General features: G+C 37.1%; 1 protein-coding gene across 1 annotated transcript in view; it reads left to right on the forward strand.

Moving 5' to 3' along the window:
* Positions 1-263: 263 nt before the first annotated feature.
* Positions 264-25,499, forward strand: part of LOC108746590 (E3 ubiquitin-protein ligase HUWE1) — a 29,130-nt gene continuing 3,894 nt past the window's right edge. The window contains exons 1-34 of the mRNA XM_018483451.1: positions 264-1,002; positions 1,262-1,580; positions 5,125-5,204; positions 5,502-5,720; positions 5,848-6,087; positions 6,156-6,218; positions 6,323-6,547; positions 7,050-7,321; positions 7,402-7,678; positions 7,815-8,459; positions 8,563-8,832; positions 8,936-9,445; positions 9,524-12,171; positions 13,222-13,462; positions 13,543-13,696; positions 14,056-15,289; positions 15,859-15,979; positions 16,071-16,176; positions 16,254-16,541; positions 17,010-17,154; positions 17,382-17,523; positions 17,603-17,729; positions 17,810-17,959; positions 18,463-18,606; positions 18,696-18,887; positions 19,108-19,363; positions 19,425-19,637; positions 22,761-22,989; positions 23,076-23,256; positions 23,456-23,828; positions 23,898-24,074; positions 24,206-24,827; positions 24,959-25,131; positions 25,244-25,462. Of these exons, the coding sequence (XP_018338953.1) occupies positions 5,160-5,204; positions 5,502-5,720; positions 5,848-6,087; positions 6,156-6,218; positions 6,323-6,547; positions 7,050-7,321; positions 7,402-7,678; positions 7,815-8,459; positions 8,563-8,832; positions 8,936-9,445; positions 9,524-12,171; positions 13,222-13,462; positions 13,543-13,696; positions 14,056-15,289; positions 15,859-15,979; positions 16,071-16,176; positions 16,254-16,541; positions 17,010-17,154; positions 17,382-17,523; positions 17,603-17,729; positions 17,810-17,959; positions 18,463-18,606; positions 18,696-18,887; positions 19,108-19,363; positions 19,425-19,637; positions 22,761-22,989; positions 23,076-23,256; positions 23,456-23,828; positions 23,898-24,074; positions 24,206-24,827; positions 24,959-25,131; positions 25,244-25,462 (10,901 nt within the window). The 5' untranslated portion in view covers positions 264-1,002; positions 1,262-1,580; positions 5,125-5,159. The remainder of the gene's footprint in view (positions 1,003-1,261; positions 1,581-5,124; positions 5,205-5,501; positions 5,721-5,847; positions 6,088-6,155; positions 6,219-6,322; positions 6,548-7,049; positions 7,322-7,401; positions 7,679-7,814; positions 8,460-8,562; positions 8,833-8,935; positions 9,446-9,523; positions 12,172-13,221; positions 13,463-13,542; positions 13,697-14,055; positions 15,290-15,858; positions 15,980-16,070; positions 16,177-16,253; positions 16,542-17,009; positions 17,155-17,381; positions 17,524-17,602; positions 17,730-17,809; positions 17,960-18,462; positions 18,607-18,695; positions 18,888-19,107; positions 19,364-19,424; positions 19,638-22,760; positions 22,990-23,075; positions 23,257-23,455; positions 23,829-23,897; positions 24,075-24,205; positions 24,828-24,958; positions 25,132-25,243; positions 25,463-25,499) is intronic.

Below are 25,499 nucleotides of genomic sequence, written 5' to 3' on the forward strand. Positions count from 1 at the left end.
ATTATAGCCGAAAAGAATAATTAATTGCGATTCGTCCATTCTTTATGACTTAAGACTTAAAAAAATTTAATATAGATTCGAAGTAACGCTTGCTTAGTTCATAAGCAAATCCAATCAATCAGAATTTCTTCTCTCCTCTCATTTCGAAGAAAAGAAGAATTTAGATTGGTTGATTCTCTTATGCACTATACTATGCGTTATGCAAGTCTGTGCTGCGGCCAATAGTTGGTACGGGAGCATCGGAAGCGCCGCTTCGTGTATTGTTAATCGTCGTAGTCGCGATAGTCGCGTGTCCAGCAAGTGAAGTGAGAAGTGAGATAACTGACGCGCAACGTGAGGATCGGCCTGTCTTGTATGAAAAGAAGAGAAAAAAGCAGAAGAAAAGAGGAGCGCGCTCGCGCGTATGTGTGTGTTGTATGTATGAGGATTGTGAGGTGAATTAGGACACGCGGATGTGCATGCAATTGCGCATCTCATATCGATGATATCGCGTTCGACGAACGACTCCCTGGGCCGAAGGGAACGAATGAAGTAAAAACATCGTCATAAAAGGAGGTTGTGTTGGACGGCGCGAGCGAAAGTGTCTGTGGCGTATATATACGCGATACAAACTAGCTCTCTCTCTCTCTCTCTCTCTCTCTCTCTCTTTCTCTTTCGGTGCGCAATAATACATACGTATATCAGTGAAAGAGACGAGAGTGCGAATATTTGCTAATTGCACGTACGACGATATCGGGGAACGAAACGGAGTGACCGTGCCGCGCGACGAGATCGTGAGTGAGTGAGTGAGGGTAAAAAAGCATAAATATAAAAGAGAGAAAGAAATCGAGAAACATCGAGAGCGCTCAGGGCTTTAGTGCGGCGTGTGCGGACCTCGTCTGTTCTGTTCTGTTTACCAAGGTTAAAGAGAACGAGACGATATCGTGGATGCCTCGTTAAAATGGCGCTGATCGGCACCGTTGTCGGCCCATAGGAAGAGAGAAAAAGAAAAAAGAGCAGCAGGTAAAGTGAAAAAAAGGGGGGGGAGACGATCACTGTTTTGACATCGTCGAGAGCGCACGGAGAATTATTGTATTATCGGTCCTTCATTCCGTGCACCCCCTAATCGCCGGCTTCCCCTCTCCCTTCTCTCTCACACACACACACACACACACACACACACACACACATTTTTTCTGTATCCCTCCTCATCCGTTTTCTCATCGTTTCTTTATCCATCGCGTTTCGCTTGCATTCTCGCTGTCTTTGTTGCGAAGCGTAGTTGCGGCCGACCATCGACGATCAACGTATACCGACGACCACCACGAGAGGAGCCTGCTGCAGTGCATTGCTTGACGCAGAGAAAAAAGCTGGTGAGAATTGCGACAGCATTGGCGTGCGACGTAAACGTATACAGTGGCAGTGATCTCGGAAAAAAAGAAGGAGGTTTGCTGGTTCGACGCGACCGCGATGCCCGTGCCGCATCGCCACGCTTCTGACGTGAAGAAACACTTTGGACGGTACTCGGGCACATCGACGGAAGAGGCTACATTATCACGGAGAGTGGTTGGAGGCACGGAAGTACGACGGCTCGTCGCCAGGTGAGTGAGTGAGCGAGTGAGAGAGATATGCTCTCCTGAATTTTACTTGTCTATTTTTTATTGATCAACTCTATGAACTGATGCATATCCTTGTACATTTCTGTTATCAACTGTTCTTATTGGTTGCGCTTTTTATTGCGTTAATCTAACACAGTTATCATTTTTATTTCATTTTTGTTTAACATTGGTAAATAACAAGAATGTAATGACTCACTAGATTATGCTGTACCATCTGCAGATCTGTTTGCGTCGCTTGCATTTTTTCAATTCAGCATCTTTGCTTTCTCTCTTTTCGTCGTCGGGCTATATATCCATCTCATTTGAAATGCGAAAATTTTGGGGAACTTGAAACAATGTGGATAGACGTTATGCCTCTCACTGGAAAGCATCCATAGTTATTTCATTTTTACAATACTTGTATTATGCACCTGTTGAGAGGATTCTTCGAGAGAACGGGCCTCTTTCCACTTTAATTCCTACAACAATTTACTGCACAATTAAAAAGCACAGGGCAATCAGGAACAACAGATTTTTAATCTATTAGAAATCTCTCTCTCTCTCTCTCTCCCTCCCTCCCTCCCTCCCTCTTTCCGGTATACATGGTTTCTGATGGGTTGAAATCTGTTATTCCTCCCATTGTCTGCACTTTTTCAATTGTACACTTTTCGTCCGCGAGTGTGTCTCTCTCTCTCTCTCTCTCTCTCTCTCTCTCTCTCTCAAAGTGGAAAGAAGGAAAAAACTTTTTCCCGCGTCAGCGTCGTCTAACCGTCGTCTAATCGTCGCGGCGCATTCGAAAACGATCGCGGCATCACGCCTCTTTTCACCTTGAAAGGTTTATTTACGAGGGTGCAGGGATCTGCGCTGAACTAAGAACAGTAAGAACGCTGGCAGTGTAACCGATCGCCGCCAGGGTGTTGTCACTCGATCTACGTGTGTTGTCAATTTACACCATTGTCCTCTGCGCAGCGCACGCGATAGGTTATACGTATATTCTCCCGTGTCACCGATGACTATGCAGATTAAAGCGTGATCCTCGCCGAAACAATCGACCCCACGTGATATCCGCGATACGCTTTCTCGCGTCACGACCGACCCGACCGCGGACGGAGGAAAACGGAAAGGAGGCGAACGAGACTGCGATCGCATCGAGGCATCGAGGCATCGAAGGATGACCGACGTGTGGCACAAAGAGTAAGGATGACCCACAGAGGATCGAGCTAAAGGAGGAGATAAAGGGAAGAAAAAGAGTTGCGATACGTTTCATAACGTTGGGTCATTCTTTTGCGATCGCAAGTCGATTCTTAGAAATTCCGACGATAGTTCAATTTGTCCTCTTTCTCTGATCTCTGATTAATTATCAGATATCGCGCACACGTAGGTGCATACACTCGTTAAGTCTGTTTTTTTTTTTTTTTTTTTTGTAACTAAAGCTAGTGTACATTTTTTGTATCTAAAGTAAAATAAGTACATGTTTGGTATTTGCCGAAAACAAGAAAGTTTATGTGCAGTTCAGTGTAGTGGTAAAAAGACAAATAAGTATACATGCTTGTTCTTTTTCAAGAAAAATTCTGAATTGGTATACACTGTATTGGTGCAATAAATTGGAGTAAAATAAACTATATACTAGACTTGTTTGTTTTTCTCGCTTCAACTGATGTACACCAATTCAGAACTTTCTTTGAAAAAAGATAGTATAATGTACTTTTTTCCAATTACTATTGCATTGTATAATGTGCAACATCATTGCAAAATCAGTTACATAGAAGTTTAGATGACAAAAGTAGACGAAAAGTCTAGAATCATCTCTCAAGACTACGCTTTGTCTATTTTTATAATTAAAAAGAATTTTCTAAAAAGTTTTTCTTTCTATTCTAATAATAATAAAAAGAGTGAGAAGCTAGAAATTGACCAATCACGATCGAATGTGAAAAGAATAATCGATTATTGTGATTGGTCAATCTCTATAACTTTTCACTTTTAATTTATTAGTAATAGATTTTTACCATTAGTAATAAATCATTGGAAGCCTCCAAACTTTAAAAATGTTGGCAAAATGCACCTAAAATGCTTTTTCATTTATCTAGAATTCTTTTATCTATTGAATTGATTATCGACATTCTACACAAGTTTGAAGAGTTCTTGAAACAAAGGCCAATTTATAACAAATGCTATTAAAGAAATTAATTTAATTTTTAAACTAAAACTTGAAATAATGATTAATAAGATGCCTAATACTTTTGACTACTTACTAAGAGTATATATAGTTTCGCAACTACATGCACATCATTATACAATAATTAGAAATAAATAAGCTCTATTCCTTTGCTCAAACTTTTCCGAATGCACATGGTTATAAAAAACATGTCATCGTAAGATTGGGATTAGGATTCCTCTATATATGTGTCAATCTTTAATTTTGTTTTTTAATGCTGAACTTTCTGAATTAGAAGTAAAAAGTGTACACTGAATTGCGTTCTTTATTGCAGAATTGGTGTCAACGACATCAGCATACTGTTCTTTATTGCAGTATAACGAAACTCAGTAAAAGGTTCACTGAACTGGCTACACTAGGACTAGAGTTAGTGCAGCAGTGCAGGGTACGCGGAAATGTTGCGTTGCGTTCAGCAAAACAACTTTTGGTTTTACAATGTTAATTTACATTATGTCTAAATGTAATAATATTATCTTTATGTATTTTTTTACCATTATTATCTTCGATTAAGACTGTTTCCAATGGTGAAATTATAATTACATCTTCATCTGATGAATCTAACAATTCTAATAATATTAGTGTGATCCGCCATGTCTGCACTATAACGTTTTTTATTATCTATATCTACACTGTGCCCTTGCTCAGTTCTAGTGCTGCGATAAACAACAAACCTTTTGTATATTTCTTTAATATTTTGCAATTTCTTTATTTACAGTTTAATCTATGCATGAGTTGTAGAAATCAGTCATACTACCATCAGTTCTCAAAATCCGTGCACCCTCGTAAATAAATTATGAAATGTACTCTCTCTCTCTTAGAAATTTGTATCTGATTAAGTGATTTTAATAATTCTTTCATACACACATGGAAGGGGAAAATTGTTTTCTAAAAATTTGTGGAATATATTACTGAATGTTTAATGTTAGTATTCAGTATAGTTGACAATTATATGCATTTGGATATGTAATAGAAACGTTTTGTAATATTTATTTTGAATGAATTAAGAATGCTCGTTACTTGAAATAAGTCGTTACTTAGAACTTTTATATCTTATGATATTAAGCCATGTGAGATATGATATCTGTGGAATGTAGCAATCTTATTATGATAGTATGACTTTCATTGTATTTTTTTAATAAATAGACAAATTAACTAAGTTTTATAACATTCTTTCTTATGTTATTAATCGTATTAATACAATAATAAATATAGTATTACATTTTATTACATCAAGAACTCGATATATTTTATAACTATATATTTATTACTAAATTACTAATTTTTATAGAGTAAATGTCACTATAAAGTTTATGACGTAATCTTTTATTTTAGATATTAAATTTACAAGGAGTCATTAATACATCAAAATGAAAATCGATCGCAGTAGATTGAAAAAATGCACTTCCGAAGTGGTAAGTATTTTGCACAATTTTCATTAAAATATACATTAAATGTGAAATTTAAGGAAAGATTACATAATTTCTTTTGCGCGCGCGCACGCGTGTGTGTATGTAAGTGCGCGTGTGTGCGGGCGTGTGTATAATTATTTCAATCATATGCAATGTAAGAGAAATTTAGATATGGTTTTAATTTGTAAACTAATTTCGATTAATTGTAAATTGTTTCTTGGAATAAAAGGAATTTCTAATACTCACGCATACTTTATTTATATTTAATTTGTTCAAATTATAATTATGCATAACGTTTAGCCAGCAGAATGTCAGGCACTCATAAGCAAATTGCGCTCTTGCTCGCATGCAGAGCTGCTAGAAGAACTAAAGCAGATAGATGCATGGACATTCGGAAAGTGCGAATTATTCCATTGGATTGATGTCTTAGATCTCAGTGACAGTATTTTAGAAGAAGCTGCAACAAGAAGTCCAGATAATCCATGGGAATTAGCATGCGATCTTCCTCAGAATCGAGAGGTTTGTTTAATAATTGATCTCTATTAATATCAACTGATTAAAATATGTGTTACTCTGAATGTATAGTTTTACATTAAAAGTCTAATTAATAAAATAATTCATATATGATTATTAACTTGATACATAGGCAAAAGAGCTGCTTCTTTGGGTTCTCCATTTCACAACATTGTTAATTGAGCATTCATTTTCACGGCATTTGTACAACAGCATGGAGCACTTGGTTACTTTACTATCAAGTTGTAACATGAATGTAGTCCTTGGTGTATTAAATCTTCTGTACATGTTTAGTAAACGCAGTAATTTTATTACACGTCTAAATAGTGACAAACGGCAAGCTTTGCTCAGCAGGCTTATACATCTAGCTGAGGTCAGTAACCTTAATTTATATTTAGCGATATAATTTAGCTCTATTTATTAAATAATAACTTATTACAGAGTTGGGGAGGAAAGGAAAATGGTTTTGGTTTAGCAGATTGCTGCAAGGAATTTCCAGAAAAAGTAAGCACGTGCACATTTAATTATTATGTGTAATAATGTGTAACATGATAGTTTTATTAATAATGTTATATGCATAGTATATGTATATATTTTTTATTTTATAGGCATTTCCAACAAGTGCTACAACGTTACACTTTGAATTTTATGCGGAAAATCCGACTGTAACGGAGCCATCGGCAACTGGTACATTACTCTCTAGTACAAAGAAAGTTGGTCAAATGAATCTTGTAACATATATACATATAGAAAATGTTGATAAACTCGGAAAAACCCCAGCACAGATTATGAATGATCTGTTAAAAATTTATAATGTACCTCAGGAACGACAGGTAAGGTTTAGAAATTTTTTTTTTCTCATGTAAATGATATGATTTGTAGGCTGCATTCCGGGAACGCTTTCAGCGCTAATGCGTCATTCAATCTTTATCGTTTATGAGATGTACAGTGCAGTGCATTAATTTGTTGGGTTATAGTAGCGGCCGACTTAAAAAAAAAAAGAAAATGCAGTACTAAAAAGTTTATAAAAAATTTTGAAAAAATTCTTAGAGTTCTATGAGAAGAAAATAAATGAGATTTTTGTCTCTTACAGTTTTTCTGTAAAGTTGATAGTATTTGAGTAAAAACTAAACGTCAATAAGTCGGCGGGCGCTACTACTATGACCCAGCGAATTAATGCACTGCAGTGTACATAAAACTTTATATACATAAAAATTAGATACGAAAAAAAAAACAAGGATAGAATGTGCTGATACCGCTGAAAACGCTGAAAACGCGCTTCCGGAGATTACAACCAGAGAGAGATATTTTTTAACGCACTTAAAATGTTATTAGATGGCTCTATTGACACATATAAGACTAGCGCATAGTTTTTCGGATTATCGAAGACGATTGCAGTGCGTGCAAGCTCGGCTTCAAGCTTTATCCGTACTTGTATACAGCAACGCATTGCAGGAAAATGCACACAGTCTTCTTCACGCTGGACTTCTTGAAGAGCTTGTGGAACTATTGGAATTACCACATACTCACCTTGTTGAGATACGCGCGGCAGCATTGCGTACTCTTACGAGCATCATACATTTAGATCGGAATCCACACTTTCCCAAGTAAGTATACATATATTTTTCTATTTCATAAGAATTTGATATCTAATATGGTATTTTAATCTTTATTTTTGTGATTCCAGAAAACCAGGTTCACGATTGAACATGATTATTGACGTCACTGGAGCTAGCTCGTATCACGGCTTTCTACCTGTTTTGGTTCGTACTTGTATAACAACGTTAACCTCACCACAACCAGATGGTCAACCATTTCCTCTCCCGCTTGCGACAGCCTTATTTAGTTTTTTGTATCATCTTGCAAGTTACGAGGCGGGTGGAGAGGCTCTTGTAAGTTGCGGCATGATGGAGAGTCTTTTAAAAGTCATTAATTGGCCAGGAAGTGAACTGGAGCATATAACGGTATTGTTTAACAGAATATATAATACATTTTCTTACAATTCGATATTAATAATGACAGAAATTACGATTTAAATTTGCGTTTTACATTCTATTTGTAAAATATATTCAATCTTATTTATTCATTTTTTGTTTGCAGTTTGTAACAAGAGCAGTGCGTGTCATAGATTTAATAACAAACATAGATATGCAAGGTTTTCAAACTCATAGTGGTTTAGCTAGTTTCATCAACCGTTTAGACATGGAAGTTAATGTGTGTCGGAAAGAACAGCCGTTTGAAATAGAGCCATTGCTCTATCAGGATGCACCACAAACCTCACGTGAAAGATCGATAGAAAGGGAGGAAAGCTCTTCCACATCACGCCGGGAACATGAGACTTTCGATGAACGAGAGGAATCGTCTAATCCTATGGAAATATCAGAAGATGAAAATACAGTTGCCAAAGCAGATGAGAAGAACGAGCAGCAACCAGATTATTCTGCTGCCAAGACTGGCAAAACGTGTTTACCACAACGAGCAGCACTCCTGAAATCAATGTTGAATTTTCTCAAGAAAGCAATTCAGGATCCGGCATTTTCTGACAGTATACGACATGTTATGGAGGGTACATTACCATCGTCTCTGAAGCATATTATAAGTAATTCAGAATATTACGGTCCTTCGTTATTCTTACTTGCTACTGATGTCGTGACTGTATATGTTTTCCAAGAACCGTCATTATTATCATCTCTACAAGACAACGGCTTGACTGATGTTGTACTTCATGCTTTACTCATAAAAGAAGTGAGTGTAAATAATTTATATTTAATTTTGTGTTTTTCACAATAGAGTATTTTTATGATATGATACCAAAAGCGTTTTTAACAATTGCTATGTCGTGTAATAGGTTCCTGCCACTAGAGAAGTATTGGGCTCTTTACCTAATGTGTTCAGTGCTCTGTGTTTAAATCAACGCGGTCTTGAATCCTTTGTGAAACGGCGACCATTCGAACGCTTATTTAAAGTACTTCTCTCGCCTGTTTATCTTTCGGCAATGCGACGGCGACGAAGCGCCGATCCATTAGGTGATACAGCTTCAAATTTAGGCAATGCCATGGATGAGCTGATGAGGCACCAACCAAGTTTAAAAGTTGATGCTATTGGAGCAATTATTAAGGTATTAATTAAATATGAACTGCGTTTTCTAACAATTAATTTTGTTGTTGTACATTGCATTTCTCAAATTATTTTTATTTGTCTTTTTCTTTTAAATTTATTAGCTACTCGAAGAATTGTGTGTATTGGGCTGTGATCCACGGTACATATGCTGGCGTGCTGCTAGTAAATCTGAAAATTCACCATCAAACACGGCTTCTGGAAATCGTCAAACATCTGGTCAATCAGTCGGCGTTGGAGTAGGAGACTCTGGTGGCGGTGGTGGAGGAGGCGGCGGTAGCAGTAGTGATGAAGAAGAAGAAGACGAGGAGGAAGCTAGTACAAGTTCGCATCCTCAACGAGAAGAGCAACCTAGCATGTCACCTCAACAGCCTGGACCGCCACCTCAACCAAGAGAGAAGACTCCCATTGCTTTAGTGGAATATATTCACAATGTTATGAAATTTGTGGATGCTATACTCAGCAACAATTCAACCGATGATCACTGTAGAGAATTTGTTGCTCAAAAGGGACTCGTTCCACTATTATCGATTTTGGGTCTACCTAATTTACCTGTTGATTATCCTGTCGCACAAGCGGCCCAATCTGTAGCTTCTGTATGCAAAAGTATCTTGGTACGTATTTTGATCTTTCCGTATAATTTTTTTATACATATTTTTTAAATGTAACTATATTACAAATATAATTTACAGAATCTCGCACATGAACCATTGGTACTAAAAACAGGTTTGTCACAATTAAATGAAGTGCTAAATTTGTTGAAACCACTTCACAACAATTTAGAATCCCCTGGCGCCTCTGTTTTGTTACACGAACTTGCGTCAGCTCCAAATCTGGAAACCGCATTTACAAGCGACACTGCTACGCCTTTGTTACACGCTATGAATGCAGCCCATGGATACGTAGTGATGTTTGTTCATGTTTGCCGTACTAGCCAAAGTGACATCCGAAATCTTTCTATGAATCACTGGGGTTCCGAATTGGGCTTGACCGTCCTCAAAGGTTTGTCGGAGCTTTATATGTCTCTCGTTTGGGAGAGTACATTACTCCTCGCATTATGTAGCGAGGATATTATTCCGGCCGGATGCGAATTTGGCAAAGAAGACATGGATAAATTGATGCCACCCGAGTTAAAAACCGAGGGCGAACCTTCGGCCTCTTGGTCCGCTAGTGTATCCTCGGATATGGGAAGTAATGGGATGACTACGGCCATGGAAGCTCTTAGCACAGATCCGCCGCCGGTGCCGATGGAGGTAGACGACAAACCAAATGTAAACACCGACAGGCCCAACAACTATCAGTTAAAATATATCAAACCTTTACTTGGCGCTTCTTCAAGACTTGGCAGAGCACTTTCAGAACTATTTGGTCTACTTGTCAAACTTTGCATGGGTTCTCCCGTAAGACAACGTAGAGGACAGCAAATGCCTCTAACGCCCACGTTGCCCTCTCAGGCAGCGCGAAGTGTTGCCACTGCATTGAACTGTTTATTGACACGCGGGTTATCGTGGGATAAATTACCCCCATCACCAATTCCCAAATTTAAACTCACTTTTCTCATATGTTCAGTGGGATTTACATCACCGATGCTCTTTGACGAGAAGAGGCATCCTTATCACCTGATGCTTCAGAAATTCGTCAAATTGAACGGTCAAAATGCATTTTTCTCTACTTTTCATTGGGCTTTATCAGGTGGAGGCCATTTTGCGTTATCTGAAGGACTGGAACATCCGAATCTACCTGATGGAACTGGCGAGTTTTTGGATGCCTGGCTGATGCTGTTGGAGAAAATGGTTAATCCTAAGGCTATCTTAGACTCACCCCACGTGGTCTCGTCAAAGTGTACGGGAATATATAAAGTATGCGAGACGTTCGATCCAATAAGATACCTCATCGATATCCATAAAAAAGCTTTCGAGGCGGTGATGCTGATGTGGGGTAAAAAACCACTCAAAAACTACGGAGCTCGCATGACAGAGTCTATTTTATCGATTTTACGACATATTCTACGTGGCGAGAAAATCATCAAGGAACGCACGGAAAAGGAAGAAAGCGGAGACAATGCGATAGCTAGTGGTAGCGGTGCGAGTGGCGTTGGCAGAAGTGGTGGATCTGATCGTCGTGACGAACCAGAGGCGGACGTCAATCCGGAATATTTGAGACAACTGATGGATATGGGCTTCAGTCGAGCACATTGTATAGAAGCGTTATTGCACACGATGACGGTAGAACAGGCAACCGATTACCTCCTAACGAATCCTGCGACTCTACGTAGACCCGATGCTCCAGTAAGCGACGCCAGTGGTCAAGGTTTGATCATGGATTTGGAATTGGCGGACGACGATCAGATAATGCATGCTATTGCAATGTCGCTCGGCGATACAGATACGCGTAAGATTTCGGGTATTGAAGAAATTCCGTCTCGCGAAACGACCATCACCGAAAGTATAGACGAATTTACGCGTAGTGCACTTGGGCAATGTCTTAATCTATTAGACCTCATGCCGGACACGGTATATAGAATTTGCGATCTATTAGTGACCATCACCAAGAGAAACGGCGATGAGTGGCGAGATGATACGTTACGGCAGTTGATACGCGAGGTTGGACGTCTAGTGAATTACCTGATTGATATCGCCGAGAGCCAGGATGAAAATGCCGGAGCCCGATTGGTGGAATGCGAAGAGGCGAATAAACTTTCTGGCCGCCTTTACCTTTATACTCTATTCTTTGAAGGTTCGTTTCAGGAGATGCGAGTGCCATGTGCTCTTATAGTGGAAGAATGCGCGATACTTGACAAACTTGTACGGTTGTTGGTGGTGAGCGAGGCTCCGCTCACCGCGAACAAGAATAGAATCGCTAAAGACTGCAAGGATACCAGCGCTGTGTTGAGTATGAAGACACCAAAGTGGTTAGCGCCTTTGTTATTGCTCATCGACCGACTGGAAAAGGTGGCCACACTTACGCAACGAAAGCAGATGATGCATAAGATCACGACCAAATCGTGGAAGTGGTTTGACTTAAGTACTGGTAAATGGACCCCCTATTCGCCTATGAATAATCGAATCATCAATGACGCATATTGGGCAGGCGAGTCCAGTGTGCGAATATCATGCAGTCGACGCCGATATCTCATCACCTTTTCTTGCATGACACAAGTTAATGAAGATAGTGATAACAGACGGCCCATCACAATGGGCTTCAAGCTCAGCACAGATAAGGAGGATGGTGGTTCGGGTTCCGATTCAAATATGGATACCGACGAGAGTCCGGTAGGAGAGGAGAGACGAAATACAGTGGTTCAAGGATTAGATCCTAGTATAGCACCGAGTATTGTACGGTGAGAAATACATTAATGGATACAAATATATAATGTAATAATTTAGACCTTGAAAAAAAAGTAGATAATTTTATTACACGATATATTATGATGCTGTATAATTAACTAACATATTAATACTTTTCTATGTTTTAATATCATTTTTTGTAATGTTTTGTGTGATCACGCATTACACAGGATTACAAAAAATAAAAAATAAAACACATCAGAATAACTGTTTTTTTATAAATTTTGGATCGCTGAATCCATATTTGTAACCCATTTTATTCTATCACTTCTAGTTTTTTAGATAATTGAGAAAAATGAATGGAAGAATGAATGGAAAATCTGTGAAAATTGAAACGTTTGAGAAAAAAGCAAAAATAAATATGACATTAAAATTATAGAATTGATTTGAATGTATCTTGGTAAGTTGGACAAGGAGTACAAAACAAAAAAATTTACTTTACTAATGTTGAGATGACACGGCATAAATAAGTTGGTTCAAAGTACCATTGTACAACGATCTGCGCGAGTCATAGAAAGTTTTTTTAGCTTTAGAAATGAATATTTTAATTGTTACTTTTAGAAGATAAGATAACAATTAAAATATCCATTTCTGAAACTGCAAAAATTTTCCATGACTTATATATAGATCATTATTTGTTGCACAATGGTGGTAGTCACCGATTTATTTTACGATTTGTCAAACTACATAATATCTAACATTAACAAAGTAATATTTTTTTGTTTCTAACACTTCGTGTAATCAAAATATATTTAAATTAATTCTGCAATCGCATTTTAATGTCATATTTACTTTGCTCTTTCCTCAAACGTTTCAATTTTTAAAGATTTTCCATCATTTTTCTTGATTATCTAAAAAATTGGACATGGAGCAAAACGGCTTACGAAATCGAAACAATCCAAAATCTATAAGAAACACTTTTTCTGATTTGTTTTTCGAAAACTTTGTTTGTAGTTCTGTGTATTATATGAAATACATTTTTACGTATAAAATGGAGTTAATAAAGAGTAATAAACATCTCATAAATATTATTTATATTGCAGCGCGTGTGTAAAATTTTTGGCAATCCCAGTCGATCGAGACGCGTTACACGCTGTGTTGAAAGTATGCCTACGGCTGACGAGAGATTATCGAAATGCGGAGGTATTCGCGCGGGAAGGTGGTGTTAAGTTACTCCTCGAAATGACGCAGATGTGCAGTTTTACCGGCTGCATCAATTTATGTACATTACTGATACGACATACTCTTGAAGAGCCACGCACCCTTCGCCTTGCAATGGAGAAGGTACTTGTGTTTATATTTTCAATATAATTTCGTGTAATCCATTTATGTAAGAATGAATTATTCGTCCAATTTTGTTCTAGGTCATTCGTGCGCGCACGCAGAGCAACATACCTCCTGCATATAAAGAGATACTTTTTATGACGCGACAGATCAGCAGCGCTGTTTGCCGTAATCCAGAAGTATACAAAGAAGTGTGCGAAAATATCCTTAGAGTTGACATAAGTTGCTTAAAAAGTGAGTTTTAGTTAATGATGCTTTAGTTAGGATTTACTTAACCCCTTCAGGCTCAACGCACATTGTAATGTACATCAAATTTGAAGATGTCTGTTGAAATTATTTAATTTTGTTGACATCATCTAAGATCTATCTGATGTACGTAGTAATGTGTATGTTGAAAAAATAGTCAAAATTAAAAAAAAAATTAATTATTTAGTTATTGAATTATTTATTTAAGTACGCATGAACTGAATTAAAAGAATTTTTTAAATATAGTTTCCCAATAAAATCAGGTCTAAAGGGATTAAGTAATATGAAATAATAATTTAACTATTAACTTCTTATTTTGTTTTAAAATTATATCTTTTATTTTGCAGAAGATGATGTTGACAATAGGCTAGTTGTAAAAGCCTTACCTCCTAGTCACTCTCCAGCATTACCGATGGTAGAAGAGGTATCTGTAGGTGTTATTCGTGATATGTTAAACGCATTGATTAAGCCAATGCCAATGTTGTCGGATGACGGATCAGCAACCCCAACAAGCCCCGAAAAGAAGACATCACATACGACAACTCCATCGATGGGTAACACATCATCATCGGCATCATCATCACGGCGAGATGTACTGAGAAATAATGCAACAACAACTAACGATCCTTTGGACGACGACGATCAAGTGTCGCAAATTATTCCTCTAAAGATTTACACTGACCTCGGTAACAACAGCAAGATAGAACCGGAGGAGGCAAAGAAGCCTATTTTAACAAAATCTGCGATATTAAAAATATTGGCAGAAGCTGTGAGATCTTACGGCGCTGTAGCTAGTCTTATCACCGAACATACGTATAGAGCTGGACAAAGCGAGATGGTATCTGAAGACACGACGGCTTTAGCGTTCTTGCTAGATAAACTTTTGCCGATGTCGCCGGAAAATTCGGGCGATCGAACGTGCAGTAGCATGGCGAGAATGTTGATTGCTGCGATAGCTTCGTGCAATCACTCGCCGGATGTACAGACGACTTTGGTAACAGAAGTGAAGGCAGCTTTGACGAGAACGCTCGCGCTTCCGGAGAGTTCTGAGAAGCACGCGCAGCTTCAATTACTAATCGGGCTGATCTCTACCATGATTGATAGTTGTCCGCCAAATATGTCACATACTCAGCTAAGGGCTTCTTTGAGAGCCCATCAATACAATAACGTTAATTACATCGTCAGAATAATGCTGAGAAAGGGTATAATCACCGACTTGGCCAAAATACCGCACAGTCTCGACTTGTCGAGTCCGAATATGGCTGGCACGATTAACGCCGCGTTGAAACCGTTAGAGACCTTATCGCGCATTATCAATCAACCAATACCGGGTGCGGTCAATAACAAATTTACGAAGCCGAAAAATAGGACAGTTCAGGAAGAACCGATTGGAGAACAGACAGGCACTACGACCTCCGAAGCTACGCATGCCGTAGGAGAGGAAGCGAATGAGGACGCAGAGAATACTGAGCATGATATCTCTGTAACAGCTGAAAGCTTGGAACCGACGTCGGAGAGTCAGGTACATGAGGAAGGAGATGAGGCTGCATTGGAGGATATCATGGATCAACTTCTCGAAAGGTAACGAGATGCAAATTAACAAATAATCAAATTTCGATGAACGTCATGCAATTCAAATAAAGTGTACAAGTAAATTTAATTTGTTTTATGTTTGATTAAAATATATTTATGCAGTAATGACATTAATATGGCAGATAAAAAAATATTTAATATAACCATAAATGAAATTTAAAATGATATGCTCATATATATGTGGTATAGATATCGCATAGTGATAATGTCTCTCATTTTAAAAGATGTTAGCAAAGTACTCTCCTTACACGGATTGTATTTTATGTGATTTTATTTTGTAATATACATCTGTAAAATTCAATTATATAAATTACATCAAACTCAAACACATGTGTGTATACATATAATATATATATTTTTAAATTTAAACATTTAAACATGATATATGTATATATTTTTTAATTTAAACATATGTATTTTTTTCTGATGTTTATGTGTATTTTTGTTTTTTGTTTATGTATTGCACACGTTCGCGAATCTTTTTTTATTTGTTTTCATAGCCCTTCAAGTTTATGAAAACTACAGTACTTATAATCAAGTAGTGTACTGTTTTCCAGGGACGGCTCGGCCGTGGCGGAAGAACCATCTTCTCGCCCGCACAGGCCAATGGACATCGATGATGAAAGTCTCGCAATGCGTGACGCAGAGGGCGATTTTGATCCAACTCGAGATACCACAGTAAGAGTAACGTCACTTTTTTCATTTTTCTCATGTAATTAGTACTTTCCGTTTTATTTTCTGAATTTACAATGAATTTTATTCATTATAGGAGGACTTAATGAGCTCGGACTCTGATTCCGATAGCAATCCGTCTGATGATAATGAGGACGAGGTGCAGGACGATGAGGACGAAGAGGAGGAAGAGGAAGATGATGGTAGATATTTCTTGATACATAGTAAAAACAGCCGAGATAGAAAGATCATATATTTCTTATCCTTATTTATGTTATAGGGGAAGAAAATGAGGAAGAAGAGGAAGAAGAGGAGGAAGGATCGTCCAATTATGAAGAAGATGGAATAGAATTTTACGAGGACGTTGGAGAGGGCGGTGTTTTTCGTATGTTTCCTTCTTCTGAACGCGATGGTGGTAATGTCGTAATGATACAACACAACATTGAAAATCAGGACATTGCGAATACATCGACGCCAGTTAATACGCGACCTAGTCTTCCATGGAATACCACATTCCCGTTACCATTAGGTCTGTTTGAAGAGCCGCCTGCAGGTTCTGAAAACAATGGTAAATAGGAGCGAAAATTGATAATTACAGTCGGAAATTCCCTTGTTCTTGATTAATCAGAACCGAACCTCTCTATTCTTGACTTCAAAGTCTGTTTTTTTCTATCCCAAGTTCCGAACTGATGTATACTAGTGCAATAAATTAAAATGAGACAGGTTTAGTTTGTTACACTCTAACTTGTTACACTAGTTCAGAACTAGTTCAGAATTCTTCGAAAAAAGAACAGACCTTCAGTTTCTTCAATTTTTATGTAATACAATATATTGCTAAAATAGGTTTTCATCCATTTTCATATACATGTAGAATGGAAGTATACGTAATCTCAGTTTACGAAGGCTCAGTTGGTTGAAAATAGGGGGTTTCGATATGAATGATCGACTGTGTTTTTTCTCTCCTTTTTTTTCTTTTATCTTTCATTTAATTACCTGCATGTTTTTAAGATGTATAATTCCAATAATTTTGATGCAGGTATCAGTACTCATCCATTATTGATATCGCAAGGAAGTTTGGACACTGCAAGTACTAGAACGCGTGTTTTACGACGTGCTAGACAGTATCAGTACCTTCAGTTATCCAATCCACGTAGTTCAAACCCACCTGTAATATTACAAAGGTATGTATTTATATATTAGTAAAACATTATGTTTTGTGAATAAAGTAAATACTAGTCTAATTATTTAATATACTTGAAAGCAAAAATCAGAGCAACAAGGTAATAGGTGTTGAAAATCGTATGCTGATATTTAAAAGAAATTACTTAATCTTAAAAGATTACAAAAGTTTATTTAAAAAGACAAATGTTAATTATACAGTCTTCTCTAATGTGTACATGATATATAGACTCTTAGGTCCAGCTGCACAGACTCTCCCTTTATCCGCCAGTCAAGTTTTAGCGTCAAGCTTTAGAGATACACGTGTTGTCGTAATGGATAATGGATTGGGAATATTTACTAATCAAGAGGAAGAGCAAATCGATTATGTTGTACGTACATAATTATGTAATACGAAAATATAAACAAATATTAAAAAATATAAGTTGTAACTCTCAATTTTATCGTTAGGATCAATCTGGATATCTTTTTGGTCCAAGCCTTGCAGCAACTTTGAATAATATACCAACCGCATTGCATTGGTGGATCGAAGAGAGCAAGCAATTAGACGGAGATTCTCAACCGGATTGTTGCGTTGGTGAGAACAAAAGCATTTGTTATTGTTAATTTTGTATTTTTATGTACATAGTAGTTTTATTAATTTTTCATGTCGGATAGGTGTTGTTCATAAGCTGATACCTGGACTCGAAAAGCACAGGAATGCCGAACTTGCTGAACGCAAAGAGAAACGTAAAAAACAACATGGATCAGAAAAAGAGAATGAAAAGGATAATAAAGAAGAAAAAGAACGTTCAAATACTACCGATGGTAAATATACTCCCATATTTTTCTACACAAATATTTACTTCTTATATACACATACACGTATACGACGATAGTTCTTGGCGTGATACAAAAAATGCCACAAGTATGAAACTATTATAATTTTAGACTAGTTATCTTGCACAGAGCTACTGTTAAAATTTCAGATAGATGCGTTCATTAATTTTTTTGTTTCGGTCTGATGAAACACAGTACTTGCTAAACCTATTCATGAAATTTTGCGACTTAAAAAATGAGCATTGTGATGGAATTGAGAATCGATTGATTTACACGATCGAGACAAAGAAATTAATGAATGCATCTGTCTGAAATTTTAACAATATTCCTGTGCAGGATCAAACTTGTCTAAAATTATAGCAGTTTGATACTTGTGGTCATTCCTGTGTCAGGCCGAAAACTTTTTGAATCACTCTCGCGTATATACATAATTATGAAAACGATTTAAAAATACGATAATACAATTTCTTAAACTGCATCTGATATTTTAGTTACATTGCCCAATTTGACATTGGATGAACAGCGACCATCAGCATCAACCTCACTACGAACCGACGTCACCCCACTTGTTGCTGGAGAAGGAACTGCGGTAGAAACAACAAGACAGGAGCGCACTCCGGAAGAGGACATAATCGGTATAGCTATATACGCAAGATAATATTTTTTATTTATTTTTAATGAATGTTTTAGACGCGTGTTTCTATGTATTTTTTACATACTATAGATGTAACAGGTGAAATGGAAGTAACGGTTCAAGAGGATGAGGAACGACCACCTCCACCACCGCCAGAAGAACAGTCAGTCTCCGATAGTCGTGATCCTCGCACGGTAAATCGGAATTCCACGTTAGAGTTGGCTGAAAGTATCGTCGATTCTGTACTTGGACCGTGCACATCTGAAGCGACCATTAGATTAAGTAATATGCCTATTACTATTTTATTAAAAATAATTAAAATCGTCCGTTTAAAACGCTATTATACATATCTCTTATTTTTGTATTATTTATGTCATGGATCGAATGCAAGTTGACTACTTTAGAAATTGAGATCTTTTGCACTCAAAATTTAGACTGGTTAACTGTCTTTATTGCTAAGTTATCGTTAAGCCTCTGTGTACTAATATTTTTTTGTCATTAGACCTACATGTGTCTAATGACGCGCCTACGCATCTTGCTTCAACAGGGCAGCCTGGGCGAAGTAACGTAGAAACAACGAATGTTCCCGAATCATCGTCTAATCGTACTTCGGCTGCACCATTAGTAGTAGATTTTGGTCAAGAAACTAGCGAGGATCTGTCGAGGGAGAGTAGTGATTCGGCCGATTGGATTCGCAGACTCTTGACGGACGACAGTCAGTGTCGAACAAGCGACATTGATTTACGGCGTGAACGAAAGTAAGTACTGTACACATGTGAATAAAAATTATAGCAGTTTTAACATAAAATATCATTGTAGTGCCAACGTTGTCAATCAGGATCCGACGTCGTCAATTACGGCCGAGACCGCTACTGCGGCAGGGACTTCAGAACAATCACAGCAACCGTCGCAACAGCAACCACAACAACAATCCAGTAATCAGGAGCAACAACTACCGGACGGTGTGGATCCGTCGTTCTTGGCTGCTCTGCCTGAAGATATGCGCGATGAAGTCATTGCCGAGCAGCTCAGGTCAGTTGATCTTACTCGTATGTTTATAATATATATAGAGGTAATATGTAAATACTAATAAAATAAATAATAATAAGTAACGGGCAAAGTAAGAGTCAACAACTTTTCTTCGAAATTAACAAAAATTATATATATTATAATTAACAGAGGTAAAATTACATAACGCCAAAAATTAGAATCGAAATTACGAAAATGAATACAAGTTACAAGTTTCGGCTACCGGATTGAGCCCTCTTCAGACATTAACATAACGGAAAAATCACAGAATAAAATCAATTATCGCAAATGATCGCATATTCAGAATATTCACAGTTCGGGTAAGTCTTGATCTCGAATTCAACATAATTTCCGTACGGTTGAACCGTCAATATTAAAAATATCTTGGTAAAGTTCTAGTTGATAAAAAAGATAAATTAAAAAACAAAAAAACCGTACCACAAAAAATCTACGCAAGAATAAAATAAAATACTGGAAATCTAATAAAAAAATTATGTAATAAAAAACTCACCAGAATTCATATGTAAGAAATTTAAATTAGCGTGTCCAAAAAGAAATAAAAAACTTATGAAAAATATACAGCAAGAAGGAGCGCAGATGTGTAAGACAGACATTACGTGTCGCTTATTATGTACGTTCAGTAGTGCGGATCAACACAGACTGAGAGAGGAGACGGACTGTTAGTAACAGAAAGTCAAACTTTATTTATGATGGGAATATAAGCCTTGTGGAGGCCATCGGTGTCTGTTTGTAAATTGAGACCATTCTTTTGCTTTCTGATATTAAGCATCTCTGAAACCAAACGTCTCCGATAGCAGGGCTCTTCATCTAAAATTACGACACGCAGACAAAGGCAACGTCACGGTTGCTTTGAACAGAGAGGTTTACTTGAACAAGATGACCACTCTGCTGAATGACGTTAACACATATTCTCGGATCAATAAAGATCCTACCAGGAAACTCACGACGGCGTTAAGGTCCATGCTCACCAGATGGAAAACTAAAAATTACGTTGGATTGCCGAAGATTCATAAACCTGGTTGCCCTCTTAGGGTCATCGTCTCTTCGATAGGGAGTCCGCTGTATTCATTGGTTACATTTTTGCATAACATATTATTCAAATCCATTTCCAAAACGAACAGTTACATAAAAAATAGTTTTGAATTAGTTGACAAATTAAAACGGTTACACATTACAGATGAATATAAACTAATTTCACTAGATGTCAAATCTTTGTTCACGAATGTTCCAATGGAGATAGCTGTTGACTGTGTTAATGAACAGTGGGATTTTATTTCCAAAGAGTGCCCTCTCCCAAAAGAGGAGTTTTTGGGAGCAATAAAGTTCACCCTCGATTCCACTTTTTTCGCATTCAACAATATAATTTATAAGCAAAACTTCGGCACTCCCATGGGCTCTCCTTTATCGCCTGTAATAGCGAACTTGGTGATGAGGAGACTTGAGACAGTTTCCTTGATGTCGTTGGACTTAGATGTAGCATTTTATTTTAGATACGTGGATGACATTTGTACTGCGGTTGCTCCCTCAAAAATTGACTTAGTATTAGAACAATTTAATTCATTCCATCCGCGGTTACAATTTACTTCAGAATTTGGGGGAGACGAAATTAATTTTCTGGATGTTACTATATCTATCAATGGAAACAGGTTCGGTTTTGATTGGTACCGTAAGCCGACCTTTTCAGGGAGGTTTTTGAATTTCTATTCTAACCATCCCATTGCACAAAAGAGAGGGACGATTTGAGTGCTGATTGACAGAGCATTTTTATTATCAAACTTTAGATTTCATACATATAATTTGACGTTTATTATCAACATTTTATTAGATAATGACTATCCATTAACCTTCATTTTTGACACAATCAATCAACGAATAAAAAATTTAATTAAAAATAGACACACAACACATAGTGATTTGACTGACAAGGTCGAGACGAATGAATCTGTTTCTTGGCTTACGGTTCCATTCATCCCTCTCCACATGGAAAAGTTCAAACGTTTCGATAAAAACGACATCAGGGTATCTTTCCATAGTCCCAATAAATTAAAAAAATACATCAAAGTACATAAAGATATTTGCCCACACACATTGAAGAACAACGTGATATGTACAAGATTTCATGTAATAATTGTGACGCGTCATACGTGGGACAGACGAGTAGAAAATTAAAGACCAGGATTGCTGAACATCGCAATCACATTAGACACAACACTCTGTCCGTTCTGTTGTAACTGAACATAGGAGACAGCTTGATAACGAATTTAAATGGGATGAAGTCGTAATTTTAGATGAAGGGCCCTGCTATCGGAGACGTTTGGTTTCAGAGATGCTTAATATCAGAAAGCAAAAGAATGGTCTCAATTTACAAACAGACACCGATGGCCTCCACAAGGCTTATATTCCCATCATAAATAAAGTTTGACTTTCTGTTACTAACAGTCCGTCTCCTCTCTCAGTCTGTGTTGATCCGCACTACTGAACGTACATAATAAGACACGTAATGTCTGTCTTACACATCTGCGCTCCTTCTTGCTGTATATTTTTCATAAGTTTTTTATTTCTTTTTGGACACGCTAATTTAAATTTCTTACATATGAATTCTGGTGAGTTTTTTATTACATAATTTTTTTATTAGATTTCCAGTATTTTATTTTATTCTTGCGTAGATTTTTTGTGGTACGGTTTTTTTGTTTTTTAATTTATCTTTTTTATCAACTAGAACTTTACCAAGATATTTTTAATATTGACGGTTCAACCGTACGGAAATTATGTTGAATTCGAGATCAAGACTTACCCGAACTGTGAATATTCTGAATATGCGATCATTTGCGATAATTGATTTTATTCTGTGATTTTTCCGTTATGTTAATGTCTGAAGAGGGCTCAATCCGGTAGCCGAAACTTGTAACTTGTATTCATTTTCGTAATTTCGATTCTAATTTTTGGCGTTATGTAATTTTACCTCTGTTAATTATAATATATATAATTTTTGTTAATTTCGAAGAAAAGTTGTTGACTCTTACTTTGCCCGTTACTTATTATTATTTGTTTTGTATAGAAAGAGTCCTTTGATTTGTTATTTCTAATAAAATAATATGTCTGCAGGCTGCAACGTATGAGGCAACGCGCACAGGCTTCTGTAGTCGAGGAGCTTAGCGGACCGGTTGAAGTAAATCCTGAATTCCTAGCTGCTTTACCACCGGCGATACAAGAGGAGGTCTTGGCACAACAACGCATGGAACAGCAACGACATGCGGCCGCATCGGCGAATCCGGAGGATCCCGTGGATGCTGCCGCTTTCTTCCAAAATCTGCAACCTTCCCTTCGACAAGCTGTTAGTATATATTCTCGGACTAATTTATCGTTTTACCTCGATAGTGATGTTTAATTTCTACTTCTGAAGTTGAAATTTGTCTGTAGATCCTAACTGATATGGAAGAGTCTCAAATATCCGTCCTTCCACCAGATTTAGCTCAAGAAGCTCAAAACTTAAGGAGAGAATGGGAAGCTCGTAATCGACACATGATGCAAGAAAGATTCCTCAATCATGTTAGTCAAAGCAATACTGCTCTCTCAAGCATATTAAGAAATTCTGGTAGAGGTAAGTTTCGGTTTTAATCAATTAGATTATGCATAAAACTTAGCGTGGATAAGCATTAACGTGAATAAAAAGTTTTATGTATAAAATGTGTACACATAATTTTCATTATTCATAATGTATAAAAAAATGTAAAAACACATAGTTTTTATAATTGAATTGTAATTTTGTTTTTATACAAAAATCGCAAATATATTTGTAGCTCGTGGAGGTGGTACTCGATATGCGATTCACGCCGTTCCACAACGATCTCAATGGAATACTTGGAACGCTCGCGGCGATACAAATATGGCTCATCAAGGCGCTGGCTTACGATTAAGAGGCCGTCAATTACTCGATCATGAATCGATGGCATGCCTGCTTGTGTTATTATTTGTTGATGAGCCAAAAATTAACACGCTTAGGCTTCATAGAGTGATCAGAAATCTTTGTTATCACGGTAGCACAAGGGAGTGGATAGTGAAAGCATTACTAAGCATCATGGAAAGAAGTAACGATGAGAATAAAGATATAATACCAGATTTCAGTGGAAAATTTAAGAGGAAAGGATTATTAAATGCTCCCATGGATTTATGGTAAAACTTTTCTCCGCTTAGGAATTGATTCTAAACATGTTTATCGTAATCTTTTATCCTTTATTTCAGTTCTCCAAAGATTTTTGACCAAAGAAATAACACACAATCATGGCTAAATATTAGTATCGATGCTGCACTTGGTTGCAGAGCAAATGTATTTCATATAGTACGCCATGCTGGTAAGAAATCTGAAAGGCAAGGTAATATTATTGCAATTCATCCGCAAGCTGCACCTACTGTATGCAGGTCAGTGTACTATCTTAAAAATATTTAGATTGAAATAAAAACACAATTTATTAAAAATAATTTTCTCTTATTCTTCTTTTATTATTTCTATATAATGATAAAACGTCTTTCTGTTTCATATTGAATTACAGGCATACTTTAGAACTGTTGATTTCTCTCGCTAAGAGTTTCCCTGGATATTTTGTGCCAATAAAATCTAAGGATTTAGACGATAAAGATAGTGGTAAGGAGAAGGACGTGAGTGGCTGTAAAGAGGAAGGCGGAGCGAAAAACAAGTCGGCATCTAAAATAGGAAGAAGCGATCTTCCAGATTTCTGGGATTTGCTTCTGAAATTGGATTCATGTGCATCCAAAAAAGGAAAATCAGTTGCAAGAACTCATTCGAATACGAATTTGGGGACTGAGCCAGAACATGGCACAACTTCATTTGAAGCTTCCGCATTCGGCCAGCTTATCTCGATGCTCAATTGGTCTGTGATTAAGCGAAGCAGTCAATTGACAGATAAGTTGTTGCGACTTCTGTCTTTGATCTCTATCGGCTTGACGGAAGTAAATCCCTATCGACGGCAGGAAGGTGGTGTAAAGAATAAGAAAACTGAAGTTAATAAGGATCAGAGTGTCGCCGCGCCAGAAGGACACCTCAAGCTGGCCGTACAGGTTTTGACTAGTAAAAGTTGTTCCGAGGATGGACTTGAAGATGCAACTGCACTATTACTTAATCTATCTCATTGTCCTGATCCTACTAGACAATTAGTATGTATTGTATTCTTATATAGATTAATACAAATAATGTTAATATTAATATTAACATTAATGTTGATATTATAACATTAATATAACGATACGATGTTAATATCTTTTCTTCTATCTATATTTTTTCCTAGATATTAAAATTACTTTTGGAAGGTGCGATGGAATTGGCAAATATGGTGTGTGAACATATCAACGATTTGATGATGGAATTAAAAGTTCTAAATCGTGAATTAAGTCGAAGAAATTCTTTGGAGGATCAACCATCGACTAGTAGTGGGAATGGACGAGGAATTTTATTAGATAGGTAAAAAATATTTTTATAGCACGCAATTAAAAATGTTAAAGCGTGTCAATTTTATACGCTTTGCATTCTCAAGAAGAAGCTAGAGAGTAGTCTGTAAAAATGGTCTTTTCAGATTTACTAATGAAAATGTAGTCGTCACAGCACCGAGTAAAGTTAAAGCCGGAAGTGACCTTCAATTACCATCGATGGCTGCTCTCGTCAGTAAAACCTCTAGTCAGGCATTTTTTTTGAGAATACTTAAAGTTATTGTGCAAATAAGGGAAGCTGTGCGCTTAGCAAACACCAAGAAAACAAGTATGATATATATATATATATATATGTGCGTATATGCGTGCGTCTATATATATATATATATATATATATATATA

The sequence above is a fragment of the Trachymyrmex septentrionalis genome, unplaced genomic scaffold (genome assembly GCF_001594115.1).
Source record: "Trachymyrmex septentrionalis isolate Tsep2-gDNA-1 unplaced genomic scaffold, Tsep1.0 scaffold18, whole genome shotgun sequence".
NCBI classification, from domain to species: domain Eukaryota; kingdom Metazoa; phylum Arthropoda; class Insecta; order Hymenoptera; family Formicidae; genus Trachymyrmex; species Trachymyrmex septentrionalis.